This window comes from Oncorhynchus keta, chromosome 10 (genome assembly GCF_023373465.1).
Source record: "Oncorhynchus keta strain PuntledgeMale-10-30-2019 chromosome 10, Oket_V2, whole genome shotgun sequence".
In the NCBI taxonomy this organism is placed as follows: domain Eukaryota; kingdom Metazoa; phylum Chordata; class Actinopteri; order Salmoniformes; family Salmonidae; genus Oncorhynchus; species Oncorhynchus keta.
This window is the reverse complement of record NC_068430.1, coordinates 3,773,784-3,799,224: the sequence shown is the minus strand read 5'-3', so window position 1 is coordinate 3,799,224 and position 25,441 is coordinate 3,773,784. Positions and strand designations below refer to the sequence as shown.

The following is a 25,441-nucleotide window of genomic DNA, read 5'->3' as shown; positions in this document are numbered from 1 at the left end:
TCTTTCTCCACACACACTTTTTTCACACTCTCTCTCTATGCCTGCAGCCCCCCCCCTCTCTCACACACACACACACACACACACACACACACACACACACGGTAGCGTAGTCTACATCAGAGTAGAATATATCCGGTGCTGTTGAATGTTCACATGGATCCTGTGAGGACACACAATGTCCACATCAACAGTGTATATGATGATGATGATGATGATGATGAAGGATGTGGGAGACTTGGATGAGGTCAAATGGGGTCAAAAGCCGCAGTTCTCCACCTCTCCATCTTCTCCTGGAACCCAATCACCAAGCAATATGGTAACCTTTCATTTTCAGATCATACATTGTGGGGGAGGTGCTACAATAAATCAGTTGTATAGCCCCTCAAACATAGTAGAGTGGAATTGATGTTAACATGTCAGCTGTTTAGCCCCTCAAACATGGTAGAGTGGAATTGATGTTAAGATGTCAGCTGTTTAGCCCCTCAAACATGGTAGAGTGGAATTGATGTTAACATGTCAGCTGTTTAGCCTCTCAAACATGGTATAGTGGAATTGATGTTAACATGTCAGCATATGTTTAGCGGGTCTCAAACATGGTATATTGGATGGGAGATCAACATTTACAATCAATTGAAGTGAATTAGCATATAGTTATTGCGGTTTATACAATGAGATGTGTAATACAAGATGGGAGACGGAGACATTATTAAATTGGCTAGTTATCCATTTCTAAATGTGGCCAGTGATTCAAATCTATGTGAATAGGCAGACACTCTAATGTGCTAGTGATGGTTGTTTAGCAGTCTTATGACATTGAGATAGAAGCTAATAGCAAGATGACATTGAGATGGAAGCTGTTTAGCAGTCTGATGACATTGAGATGGAAGCTGTTTAGCAGTCTGATGGCCTTGAGATAGAAGCTGTTTAACAGTCTGATGGCCCTGAGATAGAAGCTGTTTAGCAGTCTGATGACATTGAGATAGAAGCTGTTTAGCAGTCTGATGGCATTGAGATAGAAGCTGTTTAGCAGTCTGATGACATTGAGATGGAAGCTGTTTAGCAGTCTGATGACCTTGAGATGGAAGCTGTTAAGCAGTCTGATGGCCTTGAGATGGAAGCTGTTTAACAGTCTGATGGCCTTGAGATAGAAGCTGTTTTTAAGTCTCTCGGCCCCAGCTTTGATACACCTGTATTGACCTCACCTTCTGGATGATAGCGGGGTGAACAGGCACTGGTGGTTGATGTCATTGATGATATTTTTGGCCTTCCTATGGCATCGGATGCTGTAGGTGTCCAGGAGGGCGGTGAAGTTTGCCAGAGCAAAAGCGAAGGGCTGACCACACCACCCTCTGCGGTTGTGGGTGGTGCAGTTGCCATACCAGGCGGTGATACAGCCCGACAGGATGCTCTCGATTGTGCATCTGTATAGGTTTGTGAGGGTTTTAGGTGTTAAGCCAAATGTATTTAGCCTCCTGAGGTTGAGGAGACGCTGTTGCGCATTCTTCACCACACTGTCTGTGTGGGTGGACATTTCAGATTGCCAGTGATGTGTACGCCAAGGACCTTGAAGCTTTCCACCTTGTCCACTGCGGTCCCATTGATGTGGATAGGGGGCTGCTCCCTCTGCTGTTTCCTGAAGTCCACTATCATCTCCTCTCGTTTTGTTGCCTACCACTGTTTTGTCGTCTTCAAACTTGACGATTGAGTTGCGTGCTTGGCCACGCAGTCGTGTGAACAGGGGGAGGGGCTGAGCATGCACCCTTGAGGTCAGTGTTGAATATCAGTGAGGAGGTGTTGTTTTTCCACCACCTGGGGTCAGGAGGTCCAGGACGGGGTTCAGACCCAGCCCCTCCAGCTTGATGATGAGCACAGAGGGTACATGGTCTGAATGCTCAGGTGTCGTCAAAAAACAGCCTTTTTACATAGGTATGCCTCTTGTCCAGATGGGACAGGGCAGTGTGCGTGGTGTGGTGGCGATTGCATCATCTGTGGGTCTATTGGGGCGGTATGCAAATTGAATTGGGTCTAGGGTGTCAGGTAAGGTGGAGGTGATATGATCCTTGATTTACCTCTCAAAGCACTTCATGATGACAGATGTGAGTGCTACGGGCGATAGTCATTTATTTTTGCCTTTGCTTTCTTAGGTACAGTGACAATGCAAGCCATCTTGAAGCATGTGGGGACATCAGACTGGGATAGGGTGAGACCGAATATATCTCTAAACACACCAGCCAGCTGGTCTGCACAAGCTCTGAGGACGAGGCTAGGGATACCATCTGGGCCGGCAGCCTTGCGAGGGTTAACACTCTTAAATGTCTTACTCGCGTCGGCCACGGAGAAGGAGAGCCCACAGTCCCTGACATTGGGCAACGTCGGTGGCACTGTATTATCCTCAAAGCTGACAAGGAAGGTATTTAGTTTGTCCGGAAGCTAGACGTTGGTGTCCGTAACATGGCTGGTTTTCCTTTTATAATCCGTGATTGTCTGTAGACTGATAGAGGAAATTATGGTTGAAATGACTAATTATGTATACACTCCAATCAGAACTGACTAGTCCAAATGCTATAATGTACTGTACATGTGAATTTTCTCTCTTGCTCCCTTTCCCAATTGTATATAATGTAGTCAGGAGTTTAGTAACAATGAAGGCCTGTTCCTTAGTTCATTCAGTTGTACAAATCTCCAGGTGGTGGGAACGGGCCATCTCCAGATTGTCGAGAATGTTGATTTATACTGACTGGCCTTGACTTCGTGCTGATAACGCGAAGGCTCAAGAGCTAGGGGCCCCTCTGCTTGTGAAATGGAACGTTTGGAAAACGCTGACGTCATTTTCAGTTTATAACCTGTGGAAATGTGTGTAAGCATGTAGTACTCTCTTGTAATAAACACTGTTTACCTTTGGCTTTTAAGACTGGTCTCAATCTACTTCATGCATAATTAATGAACTTACAACTCATTAATGAAATAGAAATGAGTGTGAATTGATTTTGGCAATAAAACATACAGGAATTTAGAATTCCTCTATCATAGACCCTGCCACATATGTCTTGTGTCTGAGCCATTGAACTGGGACTCAACTTTGTCCCTCTACTGACATTTAGCCTGCTTGGTTGTATTGCGGAGGGAACTACACTGTTTGTGTTCTTCCATATTTCCAGTCTTCTTGTCCTGGTTAAATGAGGTGGTTTGCACTTTCAAATTTGCGCGAATGCTTCCATCTATCCACGTTTTCTGGTTGGGGTAGGTTTTAATCGTCACAGTGGGTACAACATCTCCAATGCACTTCCTAATAAACTCGTTCACTGTATCGCTATATAAAATCAATATTATTTTCTGAAGCTACTCTGTATAGTGGAGTTGATGTTAATATGTCAGCTGTATAGCCTCTTAAACACGGTATTTAAACCTGATGTTAATACCGTGTAGAGTGTCAATGCTGAACAGTGCAGCTAGAAATTCCAATGCTACCAGATTCCAAATCTATGTCTAAAAGGCAGACGCCTCTAATGTGCTAGTGATGGCTGTTTAGCAGTCTGATGGCCTTGAGATGGAAGCTGTTAAGCAGTCTGATGGCCCTGAGATAGAAGCTGTTTAGCAGTCTGATGGCCTTGAGATAGAAGCTGTTTAGCAGTCTGATGGCCTTGAGATAGAAGCTGTTTAACAGTCTGATGGCCTTGAGATAGAAGCTGTTTAGCAGTCTGATGGCCTTGAGATAGAAGCTGTTTAGCAGTCTGATGGCCTTGAGATAGAAGCTGTTTAGCAGTCTGATGGCCTTGAGATAGAAGCTGTTTAGCAGTCTGATGGCCTTGAGATAGAAGCTGTTTAGCAGTCTGATGGCCTTGAGATAGAAGCTGTTTAGCAGTCTGATGGCCTTGAGATAGAAGCTGTTTAGCAGTCTGATGGCCTTGAGATAGAAGCTGTGTAGCAGTCTGATGGCCTTGAGATAGAAGCTGTTTAGCATTCTGATGGCCTTGAGATAGAAGCTGTTTAGCATTCTGATGGCCTTGAGATTGAAGCTGTTTAGCAGTCTTCCCTACATAGTGCACTATGACCAGAGTCCAATCCCTACATAGTGCACTACGACCAGAGTCCTATTCCCTACATAGTGCACTACGACCAGAGTCCTATTCCCTACATAGTGCACTACGACCAGAGTCCTATTCCCTACATAGTGCACTACGACCAGTGTCCTATTCCCTACATAGTGCACTACGACCAGTGTCCTATTCCCTATATAGTGCACTAGTTTAGACCAGAGTCCTATTCCCTACATAGTGCACTACGACAGAGTCCTATTCCCTATATAGTGCACTAGTTAATACCAGAGTCCTATTCCCTACATAGTGCACTACGACCAGAGTCCTATTCCCTACATAGTGCACTACGACCAGAGTCCTATTCCCTATATAGTGCACTACGACCAGAGTCCTATTCCCTACATAGTGCACTACGACCAGAGTCCTATTCCCTACATAGTGCACTACGACCAGTGTCCTATTCCCTACATAGTGCACTACGACCAGAGTCCTATTCCCTACATAGTGCACTACGACCAGAGTCCTATTCCCTACATAGTGCACTACGACCAGAGTCCTATTCCCTATATAGTGCACTACGACCAGAGTCCTATTCCCTACATAGTGCACTACGACCAGAGTCCTATTCCCTATATAGTGCACTAGTTTAGACCAGAGTCCTATTCCCTACATAGTGCACTACGACCAGTGTCCTATTCCCTACATAGTGCACTACGACCAGAGTCCTATTCCCTACATAGTGCACTACGACCAGTGTCCTATTCCCTACATAGTGCACTACGACCAGTGTCCTATTCCCTACATAGTGCACTACGACCAGTGTCCTATTCCCTACATAGTGCACTACGACCAGAGTCCTATTCCCTACATAGTGCACTACGACCAGAGTCCTATTCCCTACATAGTGCACTACGACCAGAGTCCTATTCCCTACATAGTGCACTACGACCAGTGTCCTATTCCCTACATAGTGCACTACGACCAGTGTCCTATTCCCTACATAGTGCACTACGACCAGAGTCCTATTCCCTACATAGTGCACTACGACCAGTGTCCTATTCCCTATATAGTGCACTACGACAAGAGTCCTATTCACTACATAGTGCACTACGACCAGAATCCTATTCCCTATATAGTGCACTAGTTTAGACCAGAGTCCTATTCCCTACATAGTGCTGTCACGGTTCATGATCCTCTCCTCTCTCTCTCTCTCTCTCTCTCTCTCTCTCTCTCTCTCTCTCTCTCTCTCTCTCTCTCTCTCTCTCTCTCTCTCTCTCTCTCTCTCTCTCTCTCTCTCTCTCTCTCTCTCTCTCTCTCTCTCTCTCTCTCTCTCTCTCTCTCTCTCTCTCTCTCTCTCTCTCTCTCTCTCTCTCTCTCTCTCTCTCTCTCTCTCTCTCTCTCTCTCTCCTCTCGTTTGTGTGGGTGTGGTTCCCAATCTCGGCCTGATTGTCTCCAGCTGGAACCACTTATCTTCCCTTTATATGTTCTGTAACCAGTGTTTCTTGTTGTCAGATCGTTGTTACTTCCTGAGGTTGTGTCGTGTGTCTGTGCTCTTCTCTCGCCGCCCTTGTGTGGAGTTTCTGCTGTGCTCCTTCCGACCCATCCGGACACACTCCCCTGGATTTCTCAGCACGCTATCATTGGAAGATGCGCCCTGGTCGGATTCCGTCTGAGTACAGTCTGTCTGTCCTGTTGCTGTTGTAAACTATATTCATTAAACCATCGTTGCTTGCATCTTGCATCCGCCTCTGTGTTGTCACAAGTGCACTACGACCAGAGTCCTATTCCCTACATAGTGCACTACGACCAGTGTCCTATTCCCTACATAGTGCACTACGACCAGAGTCCTATTCCCTACATAGTGCACTACGACCAGTCCTATTCCCTACATAGTGCACTACGACCAGTGTGCTATTCCCTACATAGTGCACTACGACCAGTGTCCTATTCCCTATATAGTGCACTAGTTTAGACCAGAGTCCTATTCCTACATAGTGCACTACGACCAGAGTCCTATTCCCTACATAGTGCACTACGACCAGAGTCCTATTCCCTACATAGTGCACTACGACCAGAGTCCTATTCCCTATATAGTGCACTAGTTTAGACCAGAGTCCTATTCCCTATATAGTGCACTACGACCAGAGTCCTATTCCCTATATAGTGCACTAGTTTAGACCAGAGTCCTATTCCCTACATAGTGCACTACGACCAGAGTCCTATTCCCTACATAGTGCACTACGACCAGTGTCCTATTCCCTACATAGTGCACTACGACCAGAGTCCTATTCCCTACATAGTGCACTACGACCAGAGTCCTATTCCCTACATAGTGCACTACGACCAGAGTCCTATTCCCTACATAGTGCACTACGACCAGTGTCCTATTCCCTACATAGTGCACTACGACCAGTGTCCTATTCCCTACATAGTGCACTACGACCAGAGTCCTATTCCCTACATAGTGCACTACGACCAGTGTCCTATTCCCTACATAGTGCACTACGACCAGAGTCCTATAGGGAAAAACCTACCATTTCAGAAGCAGCCAGTAAAAGTTTGGCCTGGGTTGAGTGAACCTTGGGGGGGCACCACAAGGAGAGGACGGCATTGTCCCATAAATCCCATCCTAATCATCTCATTATGTCTCGTTAAAGAGAGACACGGCACTAGCAGCTAACGAGCCAAGCGTGTAATGACCCAAAAGAGAGGTAGGGGGTTGGTACTTAATGTAGGGCAGGACATGAAAATAACAGCTCAGGTATATTAGTAATATAGGGGCTAGCCTTACCCACCTGGTGGTCCCCTGACTGACTGTATAGTTTCCTTTCAAATCAAACGGATGATCCCAATCTCCTCTCCCTCACCGGTAACACCAGACCCCAGGTCTCTTCTCCCCCACACGCCAGGACACTATCTCCTCTCCCTCCCGATCAGCACCAGACCAGACTCTCCACTCTCTCCCTGTCTTTTCACTCACTCCCAAGCCTCCCAATAATACACCTCATCCCCTCCTGCCATCCTAACCCTATCTCCCCATATTCTCACTCCCTCCCAAACCTCCCAATAATACACCTCATCCCCTCCTGCCATCCTACCCCTATCTCCCCTCCATCACTCTCTCCCTCCTTCCCTATCAGGAACCCAGGACCTCTACTGCACTGCATTACAATGTTATCCTTAACAGCAGCATAAGCTTCCCCTAATGTCATCCAATCATGTCCCTTGATGTGCAAAATGTGTAAATTAGCCTGGTAGATAGTAGAAACATCTGAGCTGCACTTCCTAACCTCCTGCCAAATGTATGACCATATTAGAGACACATATTTCCCTGAAAATTACACAGAGCCACAAAGAATGTGAAAACAAATGTTGGTAAAACTCCCATGTCTTTTGCATATTTATTGGGTGAAATACCACAATCTTGCCATCAGCAAGATTACTTTTATACCTTTATGTAACTAGGCAAGTCAGTTAAGAACAAATTATTATCTTCAATGACAGCCAGGGAACAGTGGGTTAACTGCCTGTTCAGGGGCAGAAAGACAGATTTGTACCTTGTCAACTCGGGGATTTGAACTTACAACCTTTCGATTACTAGTCCAACGCTCTAATCACTAGGCCACCCTGTTTGGTACAAGTTAATTGAGGTAATATGTGCAGTGTATTCAGAAAGTATTCAGACTTATTTCCCCACATGTTGTTACGTTTCCAGCCTTATTCTACAATGGATTAAATAAAACAATTTCCTCATCAATCTACAAACAATAACCCATAATGAACAAGTAAAAACTAGTTTTTAGAAACTTGTGCAAATGTATTAAACACAAAAAGCAGAAATACTGTATTTACATAAATATTTAGACCCTTCACTATGAGACTGGAAATTGAACTCAGGTGCATCCTGTTTCTATTGATCATGTGTGAGATGTTTCTACAACTTAATTGGAGTCCACCTGTGGTAAATGTACTTGATTGGACATGATTTGGAAAGGCACACACCTGTATATTTAAGGTCCCACAGTTGACAGTGCATGCAAGAGCATAAACCAAGCCATAAGGTTGAAGGAATTGTCTGTAGAGATGTGAGACAGGATTGTGTTGAGGCACAGATCTGGGGAAGGGGACCAAAACATATCTGCAGTATTGAAAGTCCCGAAGAACACAGTGGTCTCCATCATTCTTAAATGGAAGAAGTTTGGAATCACCAAGATTTGTCCTCGAGCCTGCCGCCCAGCCAAACTGAGCAATTGGGGGAGAAGGGCCTTGGTCAGGAAGATGACCAAGTACCGGATGGTCACACTGACAGAGCTCCAGAGTTCTTCTGTGGACATGGGAAAACCTTCCAGAATGTCAATCACAGACGCCACTCCTCAGTAAATGGAACATGACAAGCTGCTCTCAGACCAGGAGAAACAAGATTCTCTGGACTGATGAAACCCAGAATGAACTCATGCATCACATCTGGATGAAAGCCTGGCACCATCCCTATGCAGGAGTGGCTTTGGGACAAGTCTCTGAATGTCCTTGAGTGGCCCAGCCAGAGCCCAGACTTTAACTCTATCTAACATCTCTGGAGAGACCTGAAAATAGCTGTGCAGCGACGCTGTGCAGCGATGCTCCCCATGAAACCTGACAGAGTTTGCGAAAATCTGCAGAGAATAATGGGAGAAACTCCACAAACACAGGTGTGCCAAGCTTCTGGTTGGGATATGTACAGTACCAGTCAAAAGTTTGGACACACCTAGTCATTCAAGGGTATTTGATAACATTTACTATTTTCTACACTGTACAACAATAGTGAAGACATCAAAACTATGAAATGACCCATATGGAATAATTTAGTAACCAAAAAACTGTTAAACAAATGAAAATATATTTTTTATTTGAGATTCTTCAAAGCAGCTACCCTTTTCCTTGATGACAGCTTTTCCCACTCTTGCTGTTCTCTCAACCAGCTTCACATGGAATACTTTTCCAACAGTCTTGAAGGAGTTCCCACATAAGATGAGCACTTGTTGGCTGCTTTTCCTTCACTCTGCGGTCCAACACATCCCAAACCATCTCAACTGGGTCGGGTTGTGGGGGATTGTGGAGCCCAGGTCATCTGATGCAGCACTACATCACTCTCAAATAGCCCTTACACAGCCTGGAGGCGTGTTTTGGGTCATTGTCCTGTTGAAAAACAAATGCTAGTCCCATATGATTCCATATGTATACCATATACCATACTTTTACTACTTAGATTTGTGTGTATTGTTCTGTATTGTTAGATATTACTGCACTGTTGGAGCTAGGAACACAAGCATTTCACTAGACCCGCAATAGCATCTGCTAAATATGTGTATGCGACCAATCAAAATTTGATTTGATTTCATGTTTGGTTGGCAGTGAATCATACACGTGAATCAACATGCAGTTCAGTATGCTGTGGTTATAGAAATAGATATGTTGTGCGTTAAACATTCTCACCATATTCAATGAACAGCATAGAGGGTTTCCATTGTTCTCATTCTTAACATACACACCTACAACACGAGTGCAGAGTCTTAGCTGGGTTAAGGGAGGTCATAAAGTTTTGTCCTAATTGTTTTTTGTCAGCCGGTGATTGTCAAGCAGCGGTCTCAGGGTATTTGACCATTTAAAATAAACACATGTAGCATCTCCAGGCATCCATGCATAGCCTAAAAGCCACCGATGCAGACCTTAGGAACATCTACATCTTTAAAAAGGCTAATAAATCCATGTAATACAGCCTACACTGTCACAATAAATCCATTGTTTATTTTAGACCACAGAAGCATGATATGAAGAAAATGTAGTCTATTTTAGAAGAACATAATACCATACTCTGAGTTGCCCTTATGTTAGGCCCTGATCTGGCTAAGCTATATTGCTGTGGGCTACAATAGTTAATTTAGCAGACAATATTTACTTAGAATTCCTTGTCATTGTTTTATATTATTTTATAGTATAAAGAATACAATTGAACAAAGTTGAATAAAATAGAAAGGATATTTTTGTGAAAGAGGCACATGTGGCTATTCTGTGTTGAGCTGTGAATAACAAACAAACATGCTTAATATATAGTTATTTATGATATTTACGTTTCTTTAGTTGTGATACAACATCTGTTTTGCATGATGTGACTCTAACAAAAATGACTTTAACAAAAATGTTAAAAAGTTGTATAAAAGGTGAAAAGAAAAAGAAAGCTCTGCTTTGTTTTTTTGTGCAGGCTGTACACACTTAATCAGTCTCTCATTCACAATTTGACAAGCACTTGATAATGCCTTGAATTTCCTGGCAGCATCCCCTTTGTGTGTGGCTGTAACGCACCTTGAAGAAAAGCCATGCCTATTGCGGCCAGTGGCCGTTGTGCCTTTGGGATAATATAATAATAATAATAATAATAATAATATAATATATGCCATTTAGCAGACGCTTTTATCCAAAGCAACTTACAGTCATGTGTGCATACATTCTACGTATGGGTGGTCCCGGGGATCGAACCCACTACCCTGGCGTTACAAGCACCATGCTCTACCAACTGAGCTACAGAAGGACCAGGAATGAATATAACTATTATAATTCCCTTCCCCCAGCTGCATGCCAAAGCTTCTCACACTCACTGGTTCTCTGTCACGCGATCAGGTCTTTGTCACAGGCTACAAGTGAAGACAGACGCATTGGGGACGCAACTGCAGGCGTCCTTATCCAATTCCAAGGTGCATATTGAAGATATTGGAAGAACTGTCCACATGTACTTTCCGTCAGCCAACAAGATGAGTAGGCCTAACGAACAGCAAAAGCACTAGACTATGTTAATTTACTATCCCCAATAGTACAAAGGTTTACCTATTCTACTCTGTGCGAGAAATACATATTCCAAACATAGTCTGGGATAGTTGTGGGATGTGATAGATCCCAAATGAATACAACCACTTGCATCCCCCCCAAAACAAATTTTCGCAATGAGGCACGACGCAACAGATCAGAACGTTTAAGCTTCAAAAGTTGATAGGTTTTTTCTTCACATTCTAAGCACAGAAATGCACACATGACAGTAGGCGATAAGCGTGAAAAAGGCCATAATGAATTATTCCAGCGCAAATTTAGATTTTGGCCACTAGATGAGAGCATGTGAGAGCATGTGTATGTGCAATGTTTTAGACTGATCCAATGAATCATTGCATTTCGGTTCAAAATATTCTTGTTACTTACAACCTCCTGCTAATCACATTAGCCTATGTTAGCTCAACCGTCCCGTGGGGGAACCCCCAATCCTATAGATGTTTTAAATAGAGAATGGAGGATGCTTTTTCCATGGTTCATTTTTTTCATGCCAAACAGCTAGGCTATACACCTGTTGTAAAGAGGAGCAATGTGTCCGGTTTGGACCCCCCTCAGTCTGCAGTGGAGGAGATCTTCGTGAGCTATACTCAGCCTTGTCTCAGGATAGTAAGTTGGTGGTCTTTTGATATCCCTCTAGTGGTGTAGGGTGGTGTTTGCTTAGACAAAGTGGGTGGAGTTATACCCTGCCTGGTTGGTCCTGTCTGAGGTATCATCGGACGGGACCACAGTGTCCCCCGACCATCTCAGCATCCAGTATCTATGCTGCAATAGTCTATGCACCGGGGGGGATAGGATCAGTCTGTTTTATCTGGTGTAATTCCCTTGTCTTATCTGGAGTGAATTTAAGTATACTCTAATTATTTATTCCGCCTCCTCCCCTCCCGGAGGACCTGAGCCCTACGTCCAAGCAGCAGGACTACCTGGCCTGATGACTCCTGGCTGACCTTCCATTTCCGTCCATCCTGGATGGACAATAAAGTGTTATTCTATTATATTCTATTCTCTCTCTACCGCACCTTCTGCCTCGACATCTCTGAATGCTCGGCTATGAAAAGCCAACTGACATTTACCCTTTGAGGTGTTGACCTGTTGCACCCCCTACAACTACTGTGATTATTATATGACCCTGCTGGTCAGCTATGAACGTTTGAAGACCTTGAAGTACAATCTGGCCTTAATGGTCATGTACTCTTATAATCTCTACCTGGCACAGCCAGAAAAGTACTGGCCACCCCTCAGAGCCTGGTTCCTCTCTACGTTTCTTTCTAGGTCCATGCCTATCTAGGGAGTTCTTCTTAGCCACCGTGCTTCTACATCTGCATTGCTTGCCGTTAGGGGTTTTATGCTGGGTTTCTTCATAAATAAATTTGATTGATTGATTGATTTAATATTAGGAACATTAAATAAATAAAGTAGGCCTAGTAAGCTTATTGGATACTCCTCTTTTTAACAGAGGCCATCATTCTGTTTTCTCACGCAATTGCATTTCCTACAGAAATTGCATAGCCTTATAGAAATGTTGTGCAACATTAGCTCATGGGCTCTCATGAACTGTTTGATTAGATTTTCGATTACATTTGCATTGATGTCCGAGTGATTAGAGGGACAATAGAGTGCTGAGTACCAGCTACTAATGACCATCAACATCCTCAGAGCCTGGAGAAGGCTAATTACTGTGACTAAATGTTCATCATGACTTGTGACTGCCGTTGTGGTCGGTAATAGGGTTACCCCAACAGCCCTAAAGGGGGTTACTACACATCCTTGCAGAGTGCAGAATAAAATAGTACCAAGGTGTATTCTGACAACAGGGCTGCAGTGTGATATGGAACCTATCATTGGCCTACTACCGTGCCTCATAAATAGTTCAAATGTGTACTGTAATAAAGTATGCCCTTGCTAATAAGGCGTCAAAAATCTATCACGTGCCAATATTTATGGGGTTTAAAGTACAGCCTTGTCGAGTGCCACTACCTGTGCATTTCCTGCTGGTGTCTTCCTTCTTGGAAGAGCTCATTAGTTTACAGTTGAAGTTCTCCTCCCAGTATTCTGCGAACCAGACGTTTCTCCTGTTGTTCTCCAGCGTCCGCGATGTGAAGTAGGCATCAAATCCTGGAGAGAGAAAAAAGACAGATGAATTAACTCTTAAAACAAGTCTTAGGCCTCAAGAGCATCTTTAATATCTAACACTTGGCCGCGTAGCCTAGTGGTTAGAGCTGTTGGACTAGTGTTAGGAAATTATGATTAATATGACTGAACAAATCATTTTAAATGGAACTGTAAGTAAACTTATACTCTGTTATATTATATCTGATTAACAATATGAGTTCATAAGAAGAAATTGTGAGACAGGACAAGGAGGAATAGAATGTTAATGAACACCATTTCTACTGGGCAGGAACAAATGGGTTGTGGACTGTGTAAACACATAAGGTCGTTAGCCTATGGTTGACCCAACCTGAAATTTAGCTCTGGGGTTTTTAGATTAGGCAGTGAGTGCATTCCTAGGGTCTCTGTTAATTAAACCTGTCATTTCAGTGGTGATCGATAATGTTGAGGGGTCAAAAGTTATCTGGGAGTGTGTTAGTAAGTTAGAATGAACTCTTCACCTTACTTTGTCCTGTCGAGAGGGGGGTTCGTTTAAGACAGTGAAATGACGTCATGATCTGTATTTAAACTGATGCTTTTGTTTTGAGTGGTAGCGTGCTCCGATAATAAATTATATTACCTATTATTTAAAGACTGGTCTGCGTCTATTTTATGCAACAAGAAATCTTACAAATTCTCATAAAATAGATGAAGGGCTTTCAATTGATGAAAGCACATTGGCATAATTAAATTATACTAACAACTAGTAACCGAAAGGTTGCAGGATCGAATCCTGGAGCTGAAAGGGTACACATCTGTTGTTCTGTCCATGAACAAAGGCAGTTAACCCACTGTTCCTAGACCAGTTAACCCACTGTTCCTAGACCAGTTAACCCACTGTTCCTAGACCAGTTAACCCACCGTTCCTAGACCAGTTAACCCACTGTTCCTAGACCAGTTAACCCACTGTTCCTAGACCAGTTAACCCACTGTTCCTAGACCAGTTAACCCACTGTTCCTAGACCAGTTAACCCACTGTTCCTAGACCAGTTAACCCACTGTTCCTAGACCAGTTAACCCACCGTTCCTAGACCAGTTAACCCACTGTTCCTAGACCAGTTAACCCACTGTTCCTAGACCAGTTAACCCACTGTTCCTAGACCAGTTAACCCACTGTTCCTAGACCAGTTAACCCACTGTTCCAAGTTGTTCTGCCCCTGAACAGGCAGTTAACCCACTGTTCCTAGGCCATCATTGAAAATAGTACTTTTTTCTTAATTGCCTAGTTAAATAAAGGTTAACAAAATCTGCTGCTTGTGTAGAAAAAGTCCTGTATCACATTGTATCTATTTAGACACGCTGTTTGAAATATTTGCAAAATTTAGGACATTTTACCTTCAAGCTTTATATTTGTCCAGTTCCTAATGCTCCTGTTTCCCCTGCTGAAATAGACCACTGTTGTGAAACCAGTATTTTAGGACATATTGAATTACCTAGAGATTAACATTGTAAGTGTTAGTAATTCAAGCTGATGAGTATTTCAGGAGAAACCTCCTTCCAGTTTTCCTGAGTCTGCATCCCACATGGTAACTTCTGGAACAGAGAACAAATGTTTGCATCTTTTCAAATGATAGTTTGTTCTTTTTCTATTTCAGACTGCGGAGACACGTCATTCAGGGAAGGCAGAGGCCCACCAGTTTTGAGGCCCACCAGTTGAGGCCCACCAGTTTTGAGGCCCACCAGTTTTGAGGCCCACCAGTTTTGAGGCCCACCAGTTTTGAGGCCCACCAGTTTTGAGGCCCACCAGTTTTGAGGCCCACCAGTTTTGAGGCCCACCAGTTTTGAGGCCCACCAGTTGAGGCCCACCAGTTTTGAGGCCCACCAGTTTTGAGGCCCACCAGTTTTGAGCCCCACCAGTTTTGAGCCCCACCAGTTGAGCCCCACCAGTTTTGAGGCCCACCAGTTGAGGCCCACCAGTTTTGAGGCCCACCAGTTTTGAGTCCCACCTGTTTCGATAAAAGAATATATATACAGTTGTAGTCGGAAGTTTACATACACTTACGTTGGAGTCATTAAAACTAGTTTTTCAACCACTCCACAAATGTAATGTTAACAAATTATAGTTTTGACAAGTCGGTTAGGACATCTACTTCGACGCAAGTAATTTTTCCAACAATTATTTACAGTCAGATTATTTCACTTATAATTCACTGAGTCACAATTCCAGTAGGGTCAGAGGTTTACATACACTAAGTTGACTGTGCCTTTAAACAGCTTGGAAAATTCCAGAAAATGATGCCATGACTTTAGAAGCTTCTGATTGGCTAATTGACATTGTTTGAGTCAATTGGAGGTGTACCTATGGATGTATTTCAAGGCCTACTTTCAAACTCAGTGCCTCTTTGCTTGACATCATGGGGAAATCTAAAGAAATCAGCAAAGACCTCAGAAAAAAATTGTAGATCTCCACAAGTCTGGTTCATCCGTGGCAGTAATTTCCAAAAGCATGAAGGTGCCACGTTCATCTGTACAAACAATAGTACTCAAGTATAAACACCACGGGACCACGCAGCCGTCATACCGCTCAGGAATGAGACGCATTCTGTATCCTAGAGATGAACTTACTTTGGTGCAAAAAGTGCAAATCAATCCCAGAACAACAGCAAAGTACCTTGTGACGATGCTGGAGGAAACAGGTACAAAAGTATCTATATCCACAGTAAAACGAGTCCTATATCAGCATAACCTGAAAGGCCGCTCAGCAAGGAAGAAGCCACTGCTCCGAAACCGCCATACAAAAGCCACTCTATTGTTTACATCTGCACAAGGGGACAAAGATCGTACTTTTGGAGAAATGTCCTCTGGTCTGATGAAACAAAAATAGAACTGTTTGGCCATATTGACCATCATTATGTTGGGGGAAGAAGGGGGAGGCTTGCAAGCCAAAGAACTCCATCCCAACCGTGAAGCACAGGGGTGGCATCATCATGTTGTGGGGGTGCTTTGCTGCAGGAGGGACTGGTGCACTTCACAACATAGATGACATCATGAGGATGGAAAATGATGTGGATACATTGAAGCAACACCAAGACATCAGTCAGAAAGTTAAAGCTTTGTTGAAAATGGGACTTCCAAATGGACAATGACCCCAAGCATACTTCCAAAGTTGTGGCAAAATGGCTTAAGGATAACAAAGTCAAGGTTTTGGAGTGGCCATCAGAGAGCCCTGACCTCAATCCCATAGAAAATATGTGGCCAGAACTGAAAAAGCGTGTGCGAGCAAGGAGGCCTACAAACCTGACTCAGTTACACCAGCTCTGTCAGGAGGAATGGGCCAAAATGCACCCAACTTATTGTGGAAAGCTTGTGGAAGGCTACCCGAAATGTTTGACCCAAGATATACAATTTAAAGGCAATGTTACCAAATACTAATTGAGTGTATGTAAACTTCTGACCCACTGGGAATGTGATGAAAGAAATAAAAGCTGAAATAAATCATTCTCTCCACTATTATTCTGACATTTCACATTCTAAAAATAAAGTGGTGATCCTAACTGACCTAAAACAGGGATTTTTTACTAGGATTAAATGTCAGGAATTGTGAAAAACTGAGTTTAAATGTATTTGGCTAAGGGGTATGTAAACTTCTGACTACATATATAGTGACCAGTGTTCCATTATTAAAGTGACCAGTGATTCCATTATTAAACTGACCAGTGTTCCATTATTTATTTATTTGTTATTTTACCAGGTAAATTGACTGAGAACACGCTCTCATTTGCAGCACCGACCTGGGGAATAGTTACAGGGGATTAATGAGCCAATTGTAAACTGGGGATTATTTGGTGACCATGATGGTTTGAGGGCCAGATTGGGAATTTAGCCAGGACACTGGGGTTAACATCCCTACTCTTACAATAAGTGCCATGGGATCTTTAATGACCTCAGAGAGTCAGGACACCCGTTTAACGTCCCATCCAAAAGACTGCACCCTACATAGGGCCAATCACTGCTCGGGGCATTGGGATTTTTTTTTTTTAGTCCAGAGGAAAGAGTGCCTCCGACTGGCCCTCCAACACCACTTCCAGCAGCATCTGGTCTCCCATCCAGGGACTGACCAGGACAAACCATGCTTCATTTCAGAAGCAAGCCAGCAGTGGTATGCATGGTGGTGTGCTGCATACCACTGACCAGTGTTCCATTATTAAACTGACCAGTGTTCCATTATTATAGTGACCAGTGTTCCATTATTAAACTGATCAGTGTTCCATTATTAAACTGATCAGTGTTCCATTATTAAACTGACTGGTGTTCCATTATTAAAGTGACCAGTGTTCCATTATTAAAGTGACCAGTGTTCCATTATTAAACTGACCAGTGTTCCATTATTAAAGTGGCCAGTGTTCCATTATTAAACTGACCAGTGTTCCATTATTAAAGTGTCCAGTGTTCCATTATTAAAGTGTCCAGTGTTCCATTATTAAAGTGATCAGTGTTCCATTATTAAAGTGGCCAGTGTTCCATTATTAAAGTGGCCAGTGTTCCATTATTAAACTGACCAGTGTTCCATTATTATAGTGATCAGTGTTCCATTATTAAAGTGGACAGTGTTCCATTATTAAAGTGATCAGTGTTCCATTATTAAAGTGGCCAGTGTTCCATTATTAAAGTGATCAGTGTTCCATTATTAAAGTTGCCAGTGTTCCATTATTAAACTGACCAGTGTTCAATTATTAAAGTGACTAGTGTTCCATTATTAAACTGACCAGTGATCCATTATTAACCTGACCAGTGTTCCATTATTAAAGTGGCCAGTGTTCCATTATTAAACTGACCAGTTTTCCATTATTAACCTGACCAGTGTTCCATTATTAAAGTAGCCAGTGTTCCATTATTAAACTGGCCAGTGTTCCATTATTATAGAGACAGAGAGAGACATAGAGAGTGAGAGAGAGAAAAAAAGAGAGGCCATTTAATCAATAGGGCGCTTCAGGAAAAAGAAAACTCTAGCTTCTTCCTCTACCTTCTGCATTCTGTATGCCCTGAAATTATCTAAGCTTTGTGTATGAAAATCTAAAGCACAAATTACACTCTGATTAATCACTGTAATCATTTCACTGACTAGTGTTGAGAGACATGTCATTCTTACTGTTGGAAGACCCTTTTCGCATTTCAGTTTAAGTGGATACCAATCTGATCCACTTAGTCTTTCTGTTTTGCGTGAGGCTGACAAATGTCTCTCTGACTGGATGTGACATTGTTATCATTATATTGCAAACTACTGCAAAGTAACTACAGTGGTTTAAAGGGTACATTACTGTTCTACGAGAAACGACACAGCTTCATCTCCCAACCAATATGATAATTGGCAGTTGCAAACATTAGTTCTCTCTTTGTTCGCTAAATCTGACCGAAAATGTTGGGATTAGATGTTGTTCAGCATGAAATTAAGTTACCATCATTCACTATATAAAATTAAACTTGGGACCCTTTTCCCCCCCCGAATAATACAGAGGCAACCTGTAGAGTTGTTAGAATGATGTCGTTCTTTCCGCCTCAAAGCCCCATTCTGTAATTACTTAACTCAAGGCCCTCCTGAGTGACGTTTCTAGAGGGTCACGTCAAAAAAATAAAACAAAACTGAATACTAAACAGACAAATAACGACAGATCTTAATATTCTACCAATCAATTGATACAACCATTAAACCATGAAGTGTGTCAGTGAGTAGGGTAACACATTGGGTTCCAACTGGCACCCTATTCAGTATGCAGTGCACTACATTTGAACAGGACCCATTAGGCTAGTGCACTATACAGGGAATAGGGTTGCATTTGGGACAGGGAAGACTTCATTTTGCTCGATATTGGAGCCACAGTCTGGGACGTCTGAAGTACACAGGGGAAATCAGGTTACAGAGCTCTGTGTGTGTGTGTGTGTGTGTGTGTGTGTGTGTGTGTGTGTGTGTGTGTGTGTGTGTGTGTGTGTGTGTGTGTGTGTGTGTGTGTGTGTGTGTGTGTCTCTGTGTGTGTGTGCGTGTGTCTCTGTGTGTGTGTGCGTGTGTGTCTCTGTGTGTGTGTGTGTCTGTGTGTCTCTGTGTGTGTGTGTGTGTCTCTGTGTGTGTGTGTGTGTGTGTGTGTGTGTGTGTGTGTGTGTGTGTGTGTGTGTGTGTGTGTGTGTGTGTGTGTGTGCGTGTGTGTGCGTGTGTGTCTCTGTGTGTGTCACAGACACATCTGAAGTACACAGAGAACAGATCACACGTATCAGAGAGAACTGCCATTTACTGTATAGTGCCGTTTGGTTTCTAAAGAAATGTCTAATTTAGACAAGTATTCATACCACTGAATCAATACTTTGTAGAATCATTTTGACAGCGATTACAGCTGTGAGTCTTTCTGGCTGAGTCTCTAACAGCTTTCCACACCTGGATTGTGCAACACTTACCCATTTATTCTTTTAAAAAATGCTTCAAGTTCTCTCAAATTGGTTGTTGATCATTGCTACACAACCATTTTCAGGTCCTGTCACAGATTTGTAAGTAGATTTAAGTCAAACCTGTAACTTGGCCACTCAAGAACATTCACTGTCTTCTTGGTAAGCAACTCCAGTGTAGATTTGGCCTTGTGTTTCAGGTTGTTGCTCTAAGGTGAAAGGAACGCAGACTGAACCAGGTTTTCCTCTAGGATTTTGCCTGTTTTTTTTATCCTGAGAAATTCCTGAATCATTAACGATTGTAAGCATACCGATTTACCAGATCGGCACTCACCAACGTGTTAATTGCTTTACCACAAAAAAATGTTTTTGCAGAATTACTTTAGTGCCTTGTTGCAAACAGGATGCATGTTTTGGAACATTTTTATATTCTGTACAGGCTTCCTTCTTTCCACTCCGTCATTTAGGTTAGTATTGTGGAGTAACTACAGTGTTGTTGATCCATCCTCAGTGTTCTCCTATCACAGCCATTAAACTCTGTCATTTAGGTTAGTATTGTGGAGTAACTACAATGTTGTTGATCCATCCTCAGTGTTCTCCTATCACAGCCATTAAACTCTGTCATTTAGGTTAGTATTGTGGAGTAACTACCATGTTGTTGATCCATCCTCAGTTTTCTCCTATCACAGCCATTAAACTCTGTCATTTAGGTTAGTATTGTGGAGTAACTACAATGTTGTTGATCCATCCTCAGTGTTCTCCTATCACAGCCATTAAACTCTGTCATTTAGGTTAGTATTGTGGAGTAACTACAATGTTGTTGATCCATCCTCAGTGTTCTCCTATCACAGCCATTAAACTCTGTCATTTAGGTTAGTATTGTGGAGTAACTACAATGTTGTTGATCCATCCTCAGTGTTCTCCTATCACGGCCATTAAACTCTGTCATTTAGGTTAGTATTGTGGAGTAACTACAATGTTGTTGATCCATCCTCAGTGTTCTCCTATCACAGCCATTAAACTCTGTCATTTAGGTTAGTATTGTGGAGTAACTACAGTGTTGTTGATCCATCCTCAGTGTTCTCCTATCACAGCCATTAAACTCTGTCATTTAGGTTAGTATTGTGGAGTAACTACAGTGTTGTTGATCCATCCTCAGTGTTCTCCTATCACAGCCATTAAACTCTGTCTGTTTTTCCCTATGTCACCTCTGGCCTCATGGTGATGGAAGGACGCCTGTATCTTGGTAGTGAATGGGATGTATTGATACACCATCCAAACATGTCATTAACAACTACCAATCTACCAATAGGTGTCCTTCTTTCGAGGGCATTGGAAAACCTCCCTGGTCTTTGTGGTTGAATTTGTGGTTGAAATTCACTGCTCAACTGAGGGACCTTACAGATAGTTGTATGTGTGGAGCACAGAGATGAGAGGTAGTCATTAAAACATCATGTTAAACACTGTTATTACACACTAAAGAGTTGAATACTTAATGACGGCCTCACGAAAGTTCAGATTTTTAACTAATTTGTAAAAATGTCTAAAAACCTAATTCCACTTTTGACATTATGGGGTATTGTGTGTTGGCCAGTGAGACACAATCTAAATTTAATCCACTAGAAATTCAGACTGTAACACAACAAAAATGTGAAAAAAGTCAAGAGGGGTGAATACTATCTGAAGACAAAGATAGTTTGTTTGCTTATCGATCACTGATAATAAACATTTAGCAATGCAATAATGTAGCCTAAATCAAGTGTAGGCATCTTGCTTATCTTATTGCATTATCATGCTTGAATGCATATACACTATTCCAAAAGCTCTCGGAGGTTGTGAACACTTGACTCACGTTCTTTTGAAAATAAGGATTGTTATTACGTTATGTTTCTATCGTCATGAAGATGAGACCTTGTCTCTGCTCTCTGCTCTCTGCTCTCTGCTCTCTGATCGGGCAGGAAAGAGATGAAATGTGGATAAAAAAATGCATGGGTTTTTTGGGGCTCTTTCAAAATATCGCTTTTTTTCCATATGACAGCATTTCCACACGTTTCCCGTGACATAAGTTACATTCCATGACATTCTTACTGTAAAATATATGTGTGTGTTGACAGTGATCGGGTAGAGATGTCTCGTCTGTTTAAATGAACAAAATAGCTAAAATATTTATGCATCTCTGGCTGCCCCCAATTAAAAACAAAACAAATACTGCTAATTAAATTCGTAATATGCTATTCTATTCCTTTTGAAAAGACTTTGTCATTGGTGTTATAATGTTTCTTAGGACCTGCCTAAACAAATTAATAATGGATTTATTTTTTGATGGTGCATATTCTCAATCGATGTATTAAAATAGACAACCACCAACATCTGCACACCACTACTACCACTCGTCTCCAGCATACCAGCAGGATGTATAACAGCAGGCAATAATAATGGGATAAAAACAGACCTTTTTTTAAAGGGAGTCATTAACAATTTAAAAAAATATATATATCTTCATTTAACTTGGCAAGTCAGTTAAAGAACAAATGCTTATTTTCATCGACGGCCTACCAGGGAACAGTGGGGTTAAATATCTTGTTCAGGGGCAGAACGACAGATTTGCACCTTGTCAGCTCAGAGATTCGATCTTGCAACCTTTTCGGTTACCAGTTCAACAGCTATAAACACTAGGCTACCTGCTCCAACCACTAGGCTACCTGCTCCAACCACTAGGCTACCTGCTCTTACCACTAGGCTACCTGCTCCGGCTACCTGCTCCAACCACCTGCTCCAACCACTAGGCTACCTGCTCTAACCACTAGGCTACCTGCTCCAACCACTAGGCTACCTGCTCCAACCACTAGGCTACCTACCACTAGGCTACCTGCTCTAACCACTAGGCTACCTGCTCCAACCACCTGCTCCAACCACTAGGCTACCTGCTCTAACCACTAGGCTACCTGCTCCAACCACTAGGCTACCTGTTCCAACCACTAGGCTACCTGCTCTAACCACTAGGCTACCTGCTCTAACCACTAGGATACCTGTTCCAACCACTAGGATACCTGCTCTAACCACTAGGCTACCTGCTCCAACCACTAGGCTACCTGCTCTAACCACTAGGCTACCTGCTCTAACCACTAGGCTACCTGCTCAACCACTAGGCTACCTGCTCCAACCACTAGGCTACCTGCTCCAACCACTAGGCTACCTGCTCCAACCACTAGGCTACCTGCTCCAACCACTAGGCTACCTGCTCCAACCACTAGGCTACCTGCTCCAACCACTAGGCTACCTGCTCTAACCACTAGGCTACCTGCTCCAACCACTAGGCTACCTGCTCTAACCACTAGGCTACCTGCTCTAACCACTAGGCTACCTGCTCTAACCACTAGGCTACCTGCTCTAACCACTAGGCTACCTGCTCTAACCACTAGGCTACCTGCTCCAACCACTAGGCTACCTGCTCCAACCACTAGGCTACCTGCTCCAACCACTAGGCTACCTACTCCAACCACTAAGCTACCTATTCTAACTACTAGGCTACCTTCTCTAACCACTAGGCTACCTGCTCCAACCACTAGGCTACCTGCTCTAACCACTAGGCTACCTGCTCTAACCACTAGGCTACCTGTTCCAAGCACTAGGCTACCTGCTCCAACCGCTAGGCTACCTGCTCTAACCGCTAGGCTACCTGCTCTAACCACTAGACGACCTGCTCTAAACACTAGGCTACCTGCTCTAAACACTAGGCTACCTGCTCCAACCGCTAGGCTACCTGCTCCAACCACTAGGCTACCTGCTCCAACCACTAGGCTACCTGTTCCAACCACTAGGCTACCTGCTCCAACCACTAGGCTACCTGCTCCAACCACTAGGCTACCTGCTCCAACCGCTAGGCTACCTGCTCCAACCACTAGGCTACCTGCTCTAACCGCTAGGCTACCTGCCAGCCCCATCCAGTAAAGCAGCACACTGTGTAAACCCTGTGTGAAAGCAGTACATGTGTATGCGTCCGTGCATGTACAAGCATTCTGTGTGTGTTCTTTGTGTGGCAGAGGGGGTTGATAGAGCTCTAACTGAGGATCCTGGGTACAATTAGAGAGAATTAGAATCTCATCTAAAACAACAACAATTAGAGAGAACCCTGCTGTAGAACCTCATCTAAAACAACAACAATTAGAGAGAACCCTGCTGTAGAACCTCATCTAAAACAACAACAATTAGAGAGAACCCTGCTGTAGAACCTAATCTAAAACAACAGCAATTAGAGAGAACCCTGCCGTAGAACCTAATCTAAAACAACAACAATTAGAGAGAACCCTGCCGTAGAACCTAATCTAAAACAACAACAATTAGAGAGAACCCTGCCGTAGAACCTAATCTAAAACAACAACAATTAGAGAGAACCCTGCTGTAGAACCTAATCTAAAACAACAACAATTAGAGAGAACCCTGCCGTAGAACCTAATCTAAAACAACAGCAATTAGAGAGAACCCAACAACAAGAGACCAAAACACACACAGTAGCAAGCCGGGATTCTAATAGCTGAATAGTGACTAAATAGGAAGCATGAAACACCATGAGCCAAGGTTGAAGGGAGACAATGACTCTCTTGTTAATATTAAGATTGAAGTCCTAATTTCAGTATGATTAGAAAACGATACTGGAAGTCAGTAGGATGTAAGGTTCAAGTGTTTTTCCATGCAACTTCACCAGAAAAAAAAGTTGTTTCAAAAAAAGTTGCCTAGTTAAAAGAGTAAAGTTAAAACATTTAATCAAAAACAAAACTAGTTGGGCTAAAATGAATACTTACACAGAAGGGTCACATACATGTCTTAATTTGTGGAATTTCATTTCTTCTTAATGCATTTGAGCCAATCAGTTGTGTTGTGTCAAGGTAGGGTTGGTATATAGAAGATAGCCCTATTTGGTAAAAGACCAAGTCCATATTATGGCAAGAACAGCTCAAATAAGCAAAGAGAATCTATACAGTCCATCGTTAGTTTAAGACATGAACGTCAGTCTTTATGGAACATTTCAAGAACTTTGAAAGTTTCTTCAAGTGCAGTCACAAAAACCATCAAGCACTATGATGAAATTGGCTCTAATGAGGACCGCCACAGGAAAGGAAGACCCAGAGTTACCTCTACTGCAGAAGATAAGTTTGTTAGAGTTAACTGCACCTCAGATTGCAGCCCAAACAAATGCTTCACAGAGTTCAAGTAACAGACACATCTCAACATCAACTGTTCAGAGAGAACTGCATGAATCAGCAATTCATGATCGAATTGCTGCAAATAAACCACTACTGAAGGACACAAATAATAAGAAGAGACTTGCTTGGGCCAAGAAACACGAGCAATGGACATTAGACCGGTGGAAATCTGTCCTTTGGTCTGATTAGTCAAGAAATTGTATCTTTGGCTCCAACCTCCGTGTCTTTCTGAGACGCAGAGTTGGTGATCTCTGCATGTGTGGTTCCAACCGCGAAGCAAGGAGGAGGAGGTGTGATGGTTATTTGACCAGGGAGAGTGATGGAGTGCTGCATCAGATGACCTGGCCTCCACAATCACCCGACATCAACCCAAATTAGATGGTTTGGGATGAGTTGGACCTCAGAGTGAAGGAAAAACAGCCAAAACAGCCAACAATGTGGGAACTCCTGACCGATTGCATCACCGATTGCATCACCACCTGGTATGGCAACTGCTCGGCATCTGACCGTAAGGCGCTACAGATGGTGGTGCGAACGGCCCAGTACATAACTGGGGCCAAGCTTCCTGCCATCCAGGACCTACATAATAGGAAGTGTCAGAGGAAAGCCCATAAAATTGTCAGAGACTCCAGTCACCGTTTTCTCTGCTACCGGTACCGGAGCACCAAGTCTAGGACCAAAAGTCTCCGCAACAGCTTCTACCCGCAAGTCATAAGACTGCTGAACAATTCATCAAATCACAAATGTACATTGACTCCCCCCCCCTCTCCCTTTTGTACACTCACTGTTTGTTTGTTACCTATGTACGTATAGTCACTTCGTCCC

General features: G+C 43.0%; 1 protein-coding gene across 1 annotated transcript in view; it reads right to left on the bottom strand.

The window, feature by feature from the left end:
* The window catches only part of LOC118389598 (metabotropic glutamate receptor 7-like), a 410,239-nt gene that overhangs the window by 128,792 nt on the left and 256,006 nt on the right, over positions 1-25,441 (bottom strand). The window contains exon 5 of the mRNA XM_052528607.1: positions 12,867-13,004. Coding sequence (XP_052384567.1) covers positions 12,867-13,004 — 138 coding nt within the window. The remainder of the gene's footprint in view (positions 1-12,866; positions 13,005-25,441) is intronic.